Source organism: Pieris brassicae, chromosome 1, assembly GCF_905147105.1.
Source record: "Pieris brassicae chromosome 1, ilPieBrab1.1, whole genome shotgun sequence".
Lineage (NCBI taxonomy): Eukaryota > Metazoa > Arthropoda > Insecta > Lepidoptera > Pieridae > Pieris > Pieris brassicae.
In genome coordinates, this window is record NC_059665.1 from 23,108,271 (window position 1) to 23,122,023 (window position 13,753).

Here is a 13,753-nt window from a genome sequence, read left to right on the forward strand (position 1 = left end):
TATATCGTTATTTTTCTATTGAGATTTTAGAATTTAAAATTATTAGCGATTGGGCGTTTTACATTCTTCCTTACTATATCTAAACTTTAAACTGTACTGAATGATATCGAGTTGAAATACAATACGTTTTTTTTAATTCTATGGCCTGGTAAGGTATATATGTAATTGCTTTGTCTAAAACATAGATGCTCTGGAGGGATGTAACATGTATATTAAGTTATAAAATATTATGTAGTCCTAATTCAAATATGTATTCTATTAATTATAATGTTTAGAAAGTTGCTTACAAATGTCTAAAATAAAACATGTGTTTTAATAATATGAATAAACTTTATTACTACAATAATAAAAGTATTTAATCAACTTTTCTTGCTAGTAACAAAACATTCAACAAAATACTTTGGGAGCTGACTTATTATGCCCTAAATTAAGACCAGTGTTTCTCAAAAAAACTACATTCACTATATCTAATTCTTACACATATATGAGTAACACGCAAAGTTGTGCTGAACTTACTGTATGGACAAGTAATTAACAAACATATTCACAGCATGAAATAATTTGCGGTCTTAAAATTAATATTATTCATATGACTAACAGTAACAATCACCAACTCCTAATTAGGTAAATATAAGTTTTGAAAAGGTGATAAACAATTGTGGAAGATGATGCATCCAGCAAAGCTTAAGGAAGGTATCTTTTTAGTTTTGATAAAAAAATTCATATGACACATCATGCACCTCAATTGCTAAAAAATATTCTCTCACTAAAACTCTTATTAACTTAACGCAGATCTGACAGCACCATATTCATATAAAAATTTAAAATATATATTTATAAGCTCACCACAATATAGAAAATGTATAAAATGTAAAGGATGTTAACGATAAATACTCTATGCCTTAATTTACCTTCAACATGGCCCCACATATCTTAACATCTAACTGTCATTCAAAAAAAGGTCTCTTTAAGACAAAACAAATGTTTGTAAGTTTAAACCATTGTTAATATAGATATACAACAAAGTTACATTGATTGACATTTGAAAGTCCTTAATGAACCACAAAAAGCTCACAAAATTACAATCACATTCCATAAATCAAGCCATGAAGGAAAATTATACTTTGGAATGCCAATATCCCACTGCACCTGAATATGATATTATATACCACTTTAATATATACATGATCCTAAGTTATTACCTATCTTCTATACTATAAATACATTTGGTCTTTGGATGAGCATGTCACATTATGGCTTGTGTCATCTTTTGTAAGATTTAAATAATATAAGTGCACTTTAGAATTTAGTACTCAATATTATTCTTTAGAATACTATTCTAGACTAGACCTGCAACGAAAGCTACGCACCATTAAACTTCTGATTAAAATAACATCACAGAAGTCGTTAAATAAATCCATTAAAATAATTAAAAAAACCAACATTTGAGAAACACTGTTCCGCAAAAACGTAGCTTATAAAAGTAAAAGTCGACGACCAATGCCAAAGTCCATAAAGTTTTTTTTTTAAATCAGGTACCAAATTGGGACATTGCAAAGTATTTAAGACCCAAGTACACCTGTGTGTTTATGTTGATGAAAACGGGTCATCGAAAGTCGGCGGACTTCATACTTTAGCAGGTCTCAAAAAAAGATAAAGAAACGAACAACTTTTTTTAAAATTAAAACTAAATAAAAAATTATCACAAGCTATACGTGACGAGTTTAACTCGTTAATGTGTTAGGTGCTGGTAATATCGACTTATACACGGTTAAAATCAACAAGTAACAGACAATTTTTTGCCGCTTCATACTACCTAACATTGGTGATGATTTAATATAAAAGTGTACATTTAATTGCACTTTAGAATTAATAAAAAAAAATGCAACGCAGTCATAGACAATTGCCTCGATTTAATTTCAAGACGTGTGCTGATTCCACCGATCATAGACGTTGATACCGAGATAAAAGAATTTCGGCACAGGCTCCCCAAAAATGATTTAGTTGATTAGCGAAATCAACTCTAAGGCAGACGTACATACTAACTATAGGTGTAGGTATTTGAGGTTCAAAATTTATGATGACTTATTTTTGGCATTTTAAAATTATTGTGATGAATGGCCGGAATACAGTATGCTCTTAACTGGCGACATAACATTCTGTACACCGCATGCTTTCTTAATATTATGTATATTATAAATAAAATACATTATGCCTTGTATTATTACTGACATCTATCACCCTCATTCTTTCTAAAAGCAGATTATCGCTACTTCTAAGTATACATATAGTTCTTCTATATAAATAAATTCTATTTCTAATTTATAAAACCTACCAAAGTGTACAATTATCTTTTATGCGTAATGTAAAAGTAGATCTATATAAATATTTTCTGATTTAAAGTAAATAATTTTTGGAATCTTGTTAAGGCTAGTCCGGCATTTCATACCGTGGAAGGGTCACTCACTTTGGCGAGTGTGTTTGACTCCTCAATTTTAGACGTATTAGCCGCGACCTCCGCGAGTGTTGCCAGCGCGAATAAGTCCACGTCATGCTGCGTGTGATTGCAAATCTCCATGTTATGAACGACGCTGCTAGGCGCCTCGGTGGCTATTTTAATCTCTGGACTTATTTTGTTACCTCCGTTTATAGAATTGGAAACTAAACTGTTTATTTCGAGTCGTGTGATACTAATTTTTCTTGGTTTTCTTTTCTGACTACCGATTACTTGTTCCCGCCAATGTTCGGCCATATCACGCCGCTCGTCAATTAGAGGGCGAGGGACCGAGTTGATAATTTGAGACGACTCCAACGCTTTTGGTTTTAGATTGATGGTTTTCTTCTTGCGCTTGTTATCGCGTTTTTTCTGTTGAAACTTCTCCAAGCTAAGTGAGGGCAGAGCTTTGATTTTCGCATCTAAGTCAAAGTCAGCCGCCTTGAATGTTTTGTTTGTATTGTTGTCTGATTCTGACGCTTGGATCGCGTCACTTCTTTCGCTTTCAGTCGATGTGTCGATTGAGTTTGATTTCGTAGGGTCAGTGAATTCATCTTGATAGTTAGCCAGATCCCAGCTACACGTAGCGTTATAGCCTTCGTCCATTCTATCGTATTCTCTCCTCTGCCGCTTAACTAAGAGCCCCCCGACTGCCATGAATTCTTGGTAACGCTTGCCCTTGCACGACCGCCCCGACTTCGAATTCTTCTCATCGTCCGACCAGTTTCTGTTATACCCGTCATCTTCTTTTGAATAACGCTTATCAACTATTTGATCTATCACATCTTGGTTAGTAATCTGGTCGTTAGGTTCGTTTGAGTTGTAATACAATTCTTTATTTTCGAATTCTTCACTAAATATCTTAGTGGTTTCAGTTAAAGCATTCTGTAGTTCACGTATATTATCTTGTTTCTCTGGTTTCGGTCCGTCTACACCCTGAGATCTGTATTCCGCTGAAGTTGAGATCGTGTTGAACTTAAAAGAGGGAGGTGAGTAAAATGGGTTTGGAGTTGAGTTTTCAGTCTTCTGAATGAGGAGGCTGCTGAGGCCCCCCATTTGAGCTTCATCGGCTAGCTTGCCCGGTGTGAACATAGATGTCTCTTTCGGTTCACTTTCAGTGACGTTTGATTTTTTGTTGAAGTCTATTCTCGTGGAGTTGTTGTTTGTCCTTTCATATTCCTCGTGATAGTCCAAGGGCGACTCTTGTTTGTCAGAGGAGTCTCGGGGTCGAGCGGACAGAGTACGAAGGGGCGGTGCGGGTAGCTTGTACCATTTGAAGTCGGGATTGGCGCTGAAGAACGCGTCTTTGTACTGGAAAATAAAAGAAATCATTGATTTGTGAAACTTGTTTTTTCTTATTCAGAGGAATGTTAATGTGTACCTGTTTAGCAAGACCTGTGTAGCAAGCTTTCTCTTCTTTGTCCAAGTTAGCCCACCACTCTCCTAGAATTTTGGTAATGGATCTGAAAATTTAGATAATAGATTTGGATTAAAAATACTTATTACTTACTTTTATTTCATCTATAAAATATCGTCTTTCTCAAAGTATTTTATATACAAAAATGCTTCAAACTACTTTCCTTTTTCTATAAAATATTTAATGCGAAGCTTTTTGAAAGAATTTAATAAAAAAAATCTTCCAATAAATCTATCGAGGGTATCTGGCTACGAATTCTAGTTAAAGAAAAACAATTGTTGTAGGTAGACAGAAGGACCTTTTAAAAACCGCTAAATCTGTCATTTCGCCCCAGTCAGGCTTGTTTTCATCCTTACAATCTCGCACAAATAATTGCCATGTACACACCTGTTTTCCAGGTTCGGATACTTGTCCCTGACGACGCTACGATGGCGTTTACAGAATATAAGGAAGGCGTTCATGGGACGCCGGGCATGGTGCGCCGGCTCCCCGTCTGTTATCTGCTCTTGCATCTTCACTGTCTGTAAAATATATTAAAGGCTATAAATATAAACGGTTGATAGGCTAAAATTATTTTCCTATAGTGAGTTTAATATAATAAATAAAAATTAAGTAAATATATACCAGTTACCTTGACATTTATTCATTGTCTACTTTATTCGCGTGTTATATCTTTAAATATCAAGATTACATATACAAGAATTGCTACATTACGGAATGTGCATCCTAAGGATCAACATGTTTGACAATGCATGCCGTTGACCTCTTATCAGCCCTTATCAATAGATAAAAATATGCACTTGGCAAAGACACTGATACCGTAAACAAAATGATGGAATATTGGGGTTTCCTATTAAATGCAAGGATATCAAGTCTACGTTAAAGCGTAAGTGCAAACATGGCATTAGTCAGCACCAGCTTTTACGTAGTGGGGACCACTACATAAACAATATTTCTGCGCAAATAATGGCAATCAACACATTTTTTCCCGATTCACAAATTCAAGACGATGTATAGAAGATAAGTAAGTGTATAAAATGTGCGCAGACAATAGTGGTAGTTGGATTAAATGTTTGTTAACGAAAAAGCTCACAAGACGCACTGGATACTGTGGCCTTAAGGAAACTGTGCAAAGAATTTTAAGAACGGCTGTACGTTTTCAAAATACCAGTTTAATACCACATTGACACACTCACCGTGACATTTTGACCAATCCAAAAACTATCTGTGATTTATTCAACGACGAATCATCGAACTTACAGAAGAGGGAAAGTGGATGAGATCATTTTTAATGGGTTTCGGGAGCCAGAAAGGGAAAACCGAGTTTATTGTTCTAGACAAAATGTGCGTTATTAATCATGCCTATATCTTTAAAGTAACGTTTGCAAGCGATAACGTTGAAATTGCTCGATTACTCATCTTCCATTGCATCGCAATGATTTTGTAATAGATTTTATTCTCTACTAAAACAAGAATATATACCACAAATTTATCGGATTCGGGTAAACAATGTATTTTTACACACACAAAGTGTGTTGTTTGTACCGTAAAAGCTGCTAAATCAGACTCGTTCTATATGTAACATAATACTAAACTAATAATACTGGGAGGAAGTCTAAAGTATATGCAATTCACAGTTATTAAACACAGTTTTAAAATTGAAAACGTGATTTGCGTGTTGTATAGGATCCGTGTTGTCCCGTTGCGACGTGCGCGCGAGTTTTCACTTTCGGCGGGCACTGTCCGCAACCTCGACACGATTGCTAAACGGTCAAGGTTAAGGTAATTTTAATGTTTTTGTGAATTGAATATATTACAGGTGATAGAGGCTTAAAGGTGAAAAGTAATCACTTGGGCATAGATCATAATCGTCACTAATAGACTTTCGTCTCTTTTATGCATAATTTTCAAGACTTAGTTGGTGATCATTATTTAGTTCTATCTCTATTCTATAGAGGAATTGTAGCCAGGGACTTTCTGTGTTATAGCATAGCACATAGCCTGTTACATAAGTAGAATCGAATCTAACTAAATAGAACTTATGGTAACTTTTGTCAAGGCCTGTTTTACGACAATCAACAAATTATTTGTAATATAACTAATAAATATGTAATCCATCATTTGAAATTAGCCTACATATTTTGCCAAGATCCCTGCTTTATCCACTTTATTATTTTGGCACAGACAGAGATGCAGTTGCATTTATTTTTGGGTCACTTTTTGCTTTTGGCCGTTCGTCATTAAATGAAATGTTCAGTAAATTTCCTTATACTACCTTCGGGAGTAGATCTTGCCTAATGAAACTATGGAAACACTCGATATTTATCAAAATTCCACACAAATAATATTGTGATTTTTACAACTTATAAACGAACGTTAAGCAAGATAGCAAATTATCGAAATTTGAAGACATAAATTCATACGTTTGTCAAGGTCGAGGCACTATAACGTGCGAAAATTACGAGGTCAGGTAATTCTTTTGTTTTAAAGTACAAAACGTTCATACATAAGGCTAGCGAGCATTATTTCCCAGAACATTTCCTCTGTGACAAGTGGAGAACTTATTTTCTGCGATATTATACATAGCGTAATTCTATCCCATTGGTTAAGCGTCATTGTCACACCAAAAGTGAAGTTCGAATTAGCTGTGCACCAATGCATTGGTTCTATGTAAACAATATCTGCGTGTACAATCAGGAACAAACATGCATGATCACTGAACAAACTCCGGGAAATAATCTTTACAAACTAAAATATAATTCGATCTACATAATTAAAAACTGTAAATAGATCGGTAGCAAATTGTGTTAATAACTTAATTTTGAGGAAACATTTTTATTCTGAATACTTTAATTAAAACGTTTTATCGCCTGTTCTACTGTTATTTTTGCGTTATCAATCATCATTTAAAAGGAAACGTGGACATTTATCAGTAATACATTGTAGAAGTGTAAGTACCGGTTGTAAATTAGTTCTATTTAAAAATTTTATCAAATATTACTGTAGTTTTTCTACTTAGTTTAGTAACTTACGAGTTAAAACTTCAACTGCTTGTGTGCATTTATCTGACGACAAATATATTTTATGAGTATTAATAACTAAATAAATCAAAACTAACTTCACAAAAGGAGGTTATCAGTTTTATCTGTATGTGTGTGATATTGTTGAAAATAAGATTTGACTATGATACACACAAGTTTCAATTAATAATAAACATAATAGAATTTTATTTCAGATACTGTACACTAAAACACATTTATATACATGTGAACTTTTTTGGCAACAGCCTCCTCAATATCTGCAATGTGCAGTCTACCTTCCTTAATTTGGTCTATCCACAAACAAATTTTCTTTTCTCTCTTTTTCGTTTATGTACCTTGGGCCCCAGTTTACTACTTTCTTGCTCTACTTTCCTGTTCCACTTGCCATGTGCTCCGCCCATTTCAAGTTTAGTTTATTTATTTTTATTCTAACACCTACTACCTCAGTTTTTCTTCTTAATTATGTATTTACTTTATCTATTATTGTCATCGTCCCATCGATTTATCAATTTAATCGGTTCAAACATAGCTACCTAAATAAAAATTGTTGTATGAAGTGGGTTTAGCGTTTCAAAATTTATTTACAGAATCGTTAAGGATAGAACAAGCATAGGCTTACTAGCATTTTCTAGCTAGAATAGGTTCTATATTTCAGAACAAAAGCTAACATTACAAATTCGGACACTGTAAACAACAATTTCAATCAGTCCAATTAGACCGCTTTAACTTATGTAATAAATCGTCTGTTTTCAAAGAGTCGAAAAAGTACATTAGTTATTATATATTTCTTAAAATATATACTACAATTGGCATAACCCGAAGAAAATTCATATTCTATTTATAAAGTAATAAAAATAGCCATTGAAGTACGTAAAAACCCAAATTATTTTCGTCATTAGTAAGATTACTTAATCACCCTTGTTACGACAAAAATATATTCCAAGAGAAAGTAATTAGTATTGTTCAAAACGATTTAAACAAATTTTATTTTTAAACTACTAAGGACGTGCCAGATGTGATTTTTTTTCGTCAGAGTATCAGTAGACAGAATATGTGTCTACTAGCCTTTTGACAAAAAAGACTGTACAACTGGATTAATATCAGAAAATATTTCGATTTAACAAAAAAAACTAACGATTGTACTTTAAATAATTAATTAACGATAATGTTCGCAGTAATGATTCTCGTTAACACTATCGATTTTCTATGTTCGTAGAATGTTTTACGTTCACGTCTACATGGTGGATATTTTGTTAATATAGGTGGATAATATAGGTATTAGGCTTGTATACTGTTTTTAAATCCACTCAAATGTATTGTATCGCTTACAAAAAGTGTCATTAACTGTGATAAAAAAAATTCTCATTTAATCTTAAAAGAAATACACCAACGTTATTGCTGTTACGAGATGTTAGAAATAACCTATTTAGAGTGGTTTTTTGTTGTTGTTCTGATTAGGGCATTATATATAATTAATGGGATGGATCATATTATGACGAAAGATATATTTTATGAGTCTTAATAACTAAATAAATTAACCGAAATCACAAAGGAGGTCATCAGTTTGATCTGAATGTATCTGATATAGATGAATATAATATTTGATTTTATTAAAATAAGAGGGACTAGGGTCTAATCAATTTTGTCACAACCATTTATGTATATAGTTTTATTATTTCTATTAATTCGAATGTTTCATTTTCCGATCTCCTCATATTCGGGATGGGATATTATATATTAAAGAGCGTACCAATTCTTAAAAGGCCGGCACTTGCGAGCCTTCTGGCAATGCGAGTGTCCATGGGCCGCGGTATCACTTAGCATTAGGTGAGCCTGCCTGTTTGCCTCCAATTACATAAAATATTATAAACAAAGATCAATGAATGAACATCTCTAATCAATACTTAAACGATTTACTTACTCTGTATGTTCTAACTAATGTATATTTTAATAGCGACTTAGGGACTTTCCTAATGGGGCTTTACTAATGAATTCTATATATATATATATAATATTATTCCTAATATTTAATTTGATTATTAATTCTGTGACTGGTGAGTGACACCTTATAAAAATGTCAACTCCAGTGTGCTATTAAACATGGTTTAAATTCAAAGTGTCATGACCGTATCCAAATGTACACCATTGTTTATGCAACATCCATTCATATTTGCTTATTATTATAAAAATTGCGCAATAGAATTGTCATAAATAATACACTCACATAAAAGAATTGAATCATTTACGGGGATGAACCGTATTATATAATAAACTACACAGTTTCATTGCCTACACTTACTGCGAAATTATCAATGAAATGTATTATTACAACAATACGTCTATCGAAGACCAGAAAAGATCGAGGCGTCCTGTTACAGCTACAAATGAAGGTAATGCTGTTAAAGCCAGAATTCGTCGAAATCCCATTAGAAAGCAAAAAATCTTAAAGCGAAAAATGAAGATTCCGGCTAGGACACTGTCGCGTATTATAAAACAAGACCTGAAGCTTGGCGCTAAACAGGACATGCCCTAAATCAATATTTACAATTAAGACAGTGGATCGATCAAAACACCTTATGTCGCGATACGCAGGTGAAAAGCACAGAAATGGCCTCTTTACCGATGAAAAAATATGCACGATTGAAGAACACTATAATAAGCAAAATGATAAAGTGTACGCTCACAGTTCTAAGGAAGCTGCTCAAGTGGTCAGAAAGGTACAATTTGGTCATCATTCTGCATCAGTGATGGTTTGGTGGGGCGTGTTATATCAAGGAGGCACAAAACTACATTTTTGTGAAAAAAACTTCAGCTAAAGTGTAAAGCTAAGATACAATACTCTTTTTAAAAAATTCCAGATTTCCAACGTTTCCGTTATAAGAACTGAAGACAGGCCTTCATCTAGCCCAGACCTCAACCCTACAGACTTCAAATTATGGTCAGTTTTAGAGGAAAAGACACAGTGAAATTGAGGCTCTTTATAAATATTTGGAGCAGGCAGTGGCGAAATCTCTCTTGGAAACAGTGCGTAAATCCATAGATTCGTGGCCAAACAGATTAAAGGCCTGTTTCAAAGTCAAAGGTGGCCATTTCTAATAGAATATTTTTTGTCGAGACTTAAATCAAAGACATAAATTTTAATTATATAACATTACTACATTTAAAAAAATGCATTTTTATTTGTAACATAATTTATGGCTGGACTAGGTATGTATATTGTTTACACGAGTACCTACTACAAATTAAACGCGCTGTAAAAAATAATAACTTTACTTTATAAAAATTATAGTTATTTTATTCTTAAACCACTTAATAGCAAAATGTTCACTATCAAAACTATACATTCACTAACAATCACAAAATAAGCAACATCTTAACCTGTCCTATACTGATACCGAAATAATTCTTCTTGAGCAACAATAGATTAACAATAAATATGTAAGTTATGTAGAATTTATTACGTCAAATAAAATCATTAATATATCTCAACTATACTTCCTTTATTATTACGTATAATAGGTGTTTTCTTTCTTTCAATAAGCTTCCAAGTATTAATCATACCATGTACTATGTTTATATGTGTACATTCAAGATACAAAGTATAATACAGTGTGATCGTGGTTAATAATAGTCACTTTCGAACTTATATATAAGAATATATTAGGTCATATAACGTTTGAGATTAGTTGTGAGAATCGAGAATAATGATGAATTGAATCAATGACGCGGTAATAGTGCTGTGTAATCCTGCGCAGGGCAATTTATTACAAGCTGTAAGTACGTAGGCCAACGAGAAAACATCCTTCCGACACGCAATTGTTATAATATAATTCGCTATTGTGAATAATTTTGAATGAGTAAAATCTCTGTATTTGTGAATGGTATATATTCAAGAGTGAGGGACTATGTAAATGCCTGAGAGCACAACATTGGCTCAAGAGAGGCGCGAGAATCACACCTCAGGAAGCCGATAAAATTTCAAGGTCAATTTATAATCAAAATCTTTTATATCAAGAAGAGGGTTGGAATTCTTTTTATAGAATCTATTGAAAATCCGGGAAGGTCAGCGCTGGTTCTCAAGTAAACTGATTTAATTTGCGTGGTATAGGAACATTTTCTTTATTCTCCTATATATACGAATGTTGTGAAGCAAGCCGACGGACTTTTGCACCAGTCAAAAGTTTTATCTTTAAACACGTTTTCATACCTTATTTAGGTAGGTATTTATTATTTAATTATTGTACTTTTTATTATGTTAAAATGTTTCTAGTCTTTCAATAAGGCTGTTACTCGTTTAACCTCAAAAAATGTCCTTGGATTAGAAAATTATAACTCCCACATGTTGTCTGCGCCACGGGGATGACATAATTTCAAAAGATTTATTGATATTTGAACACGTTATTCAGAATAATATACACTGTATTGCCACGTAAATAAAAATGTATTGTGTTGAATCGATGGAATTAATTTCACTGTATTTGCAAATAACACAGAGAGAGACGATAAATAAAACTTGAGGTAGGACACGGTACAAGGGCATTCATATATCGACCTATCATTTTATATAAAATCTAGGCCATTAGAAACAACAACATACATGTTGACTTCTACAGCTATATATTCCAATATAAAAACGTATCCTTGAAATGGCATAACGCGAAAATTTCAAGAAAACATTGAGAGAAAATCGTTTCTTAGCGGATTCAACAAAAAAATTGCTCACATACATAATATATTTATGTTGTAATGTAAACACGTGATTAAAAAAACTCGTCCATATCATTCGCCAATCGCCAATGCAGGCGGATTACGGATTAAAAATAGCCGAACGAAATAACGACTAATGGACTGTAACTTGTTTCTTGTTTGTCAATAACAAGCGATGGATAATTATTTATGTATTGAGGCGCGCAGGGTATCACCCAAGCATTATGGATCCTATAAGTAGTTTTATTTCACTCACCGTTATCTTATAGACACATTTTGTTGACATGACGCTGTTACAAAAATGAAGAAGTAGGTAGATAGATGGATGTTGTAGGTAGGTAATGGATACGTAAGTGTTTATTAATAAGCGTCAAGTAATTAGCACTTTTCTACAGATGGCAGCCATTTTAATTGAATCATGTACTTTTATTATCAAATGTTTGTGATACATAAATACTTTCTATAAACTAAACTCGAGAGCATTCGCTATCCATAATACCTACTCACCAATAGCCGACAAGTGCGCGACGTTTTTACTCAGTTACTATGCAGATAAATATAAAAAAAAATCTGAAGGAAATCAAGAGTTTAGTGCATTAATACGAATAGAAAGCGATGTTACAACTAATAGCCCAATTGGTTTAACTATGTGATTTTTGCTGCATAATTTTCAAGGGCACTTCAATCTACCAACTTCTGTAACCAGTATGGAGACACATAGAATCTATTATTGCGATTTCCACATGAATCATGAATGAAACTGACATAGGTCGAACTGAAAGCTATTTGGAATAATTGCCTGTTTAATATAATTAATTCAGTAATAAAAGAAAATACTTACGAACTCGGCAGCGATACGTGTATCACACACATGACGTCATTTGACGCAGCACAAACCCGAATTATAAAGGAAAATTTACTATTAACGAGATAAAAATAGCACTATGACGAACTATGCACTCGATTTTATTAGATACGATACAAAAGTTAAGTCATTACGAGTGATTTAGGACATTTTATAATATTTATTTATTGTCACTAACTCCAGTTTTGACAAGATGGTCGCGCACCGACTGTTTTGCTTTGCTTGTCAGGTCAGCTGATACGAAATACAGTTTTCAGTAAGAGACTGACAAAAGCTATCTGTCTCTGTTTGTATCGCGATTCTTTAACACATGAAGAACGAGACAGCCTGCTTATTACTCGCAAATTGAAAACACTGGAACGCAATAGACGTCATTTTTTGTTGCACTTATGAATACAAAAGGAAAACACTAAAATAAAACTTTTATCCGTATAAGATGAATTGAAAACCCTAAGGAAATTATAGATATTAAATTTCTATTTCATCATGTCATGTAATCATTATCAGTTTAGGTATTTTTAGACATAACAAAGCAATGTTTACGGAACTACTAGCGCCATCTAGTACGAAACGTATAAAGCTCGATAAAAGGGTCATAGAAAATGTAAATGTATTATCAAACGAAAATATGTTATGTTCTAGATACCACAATTAACGTATATAATAAATACCTTTGATTTGAACTAACTATCAAATCTTTAACAAAAAGTTATTGAACTTAAAAATTGAAAATTACATTTTACTTATTTGACCGCCATTCCAATGCTATTCTATAGATGGCAGCAGTTCTAACAAAATTATTTCATAATTATGTTTAAAGATTTATTACAGAACAGGTTTACTAAACTCAATTTTAAAGTGTAATTTATTTTTTATGTATAACTACATGTCTCTGTACCAGGGCAGCGTCCAAATAAATAAACAATTTGAATTATTTTTATTGTTTGTCAATTATGGATATTATCAGAAAATATGATTAAGCAATAATATATTTTTTGTTTTTTTTTAATGGACTGAAAACGGGCATGAAGTGAATCTGACGTTAAGTGCAAAGCTCAACGTTTTTCTTGAAAAGCTAAGTCGCATTGGAAATCAAATACTAAGATTAATTTCTACAAGCTTCAAAGAACATTCCATAAAATTTGTCTACTAGACGAATGCAATTCGATGTCTGTCTCTCTTGTGCAGCTCTGCTCGCTCCCATATATGAATTATTGTTTTTACTGTTA

General features: G+C 33.0%; 1 protein-coding gene across 2 annotated transcripts; it reads right to left on the reverse strand.

Moving 5' to 3' along the window:
* Positions 1–321: 321 nt before the first annotated feature.
* LOC123708745 lies at positions 322–12,723 on the reverse strand. 2 transcript variants are annotated; one of them, XM_045659607.1, is made up of 4 exons: positions 11,916–12,109; positions 4,299–4,432; positions 3,876–3,957; positions 322–3,805 (listed from the first exon to the last, which is right to left on the reverse strand). In XM_045659607.1, the coding sequence occupies exons 1-4, from the start codon at positions 11,943–11,945 to the stop codon at positions 2,444–2,446; spliced, it is 1,608 nt and encodes a 535-aa protein (XP_045515563.1). In that variant the 5' UTR covers positions 11,946–12,109; the 3' UTR covers positions 322–2,443. The 2 variants fall into 2 exon arrangements, with proteins under 2 accessions (XP_045515563.1, XP_045515571.1); XM_045659615.1 differs by lacking the exon at positions 11,916–12,109 and adding an exon at positions 12,501–12,723 and having other exon boundaries at positions 323–3,805.
* Between the last annotated feature and the right edge of the window lie 1,030 nt (positions 12,724–13,753).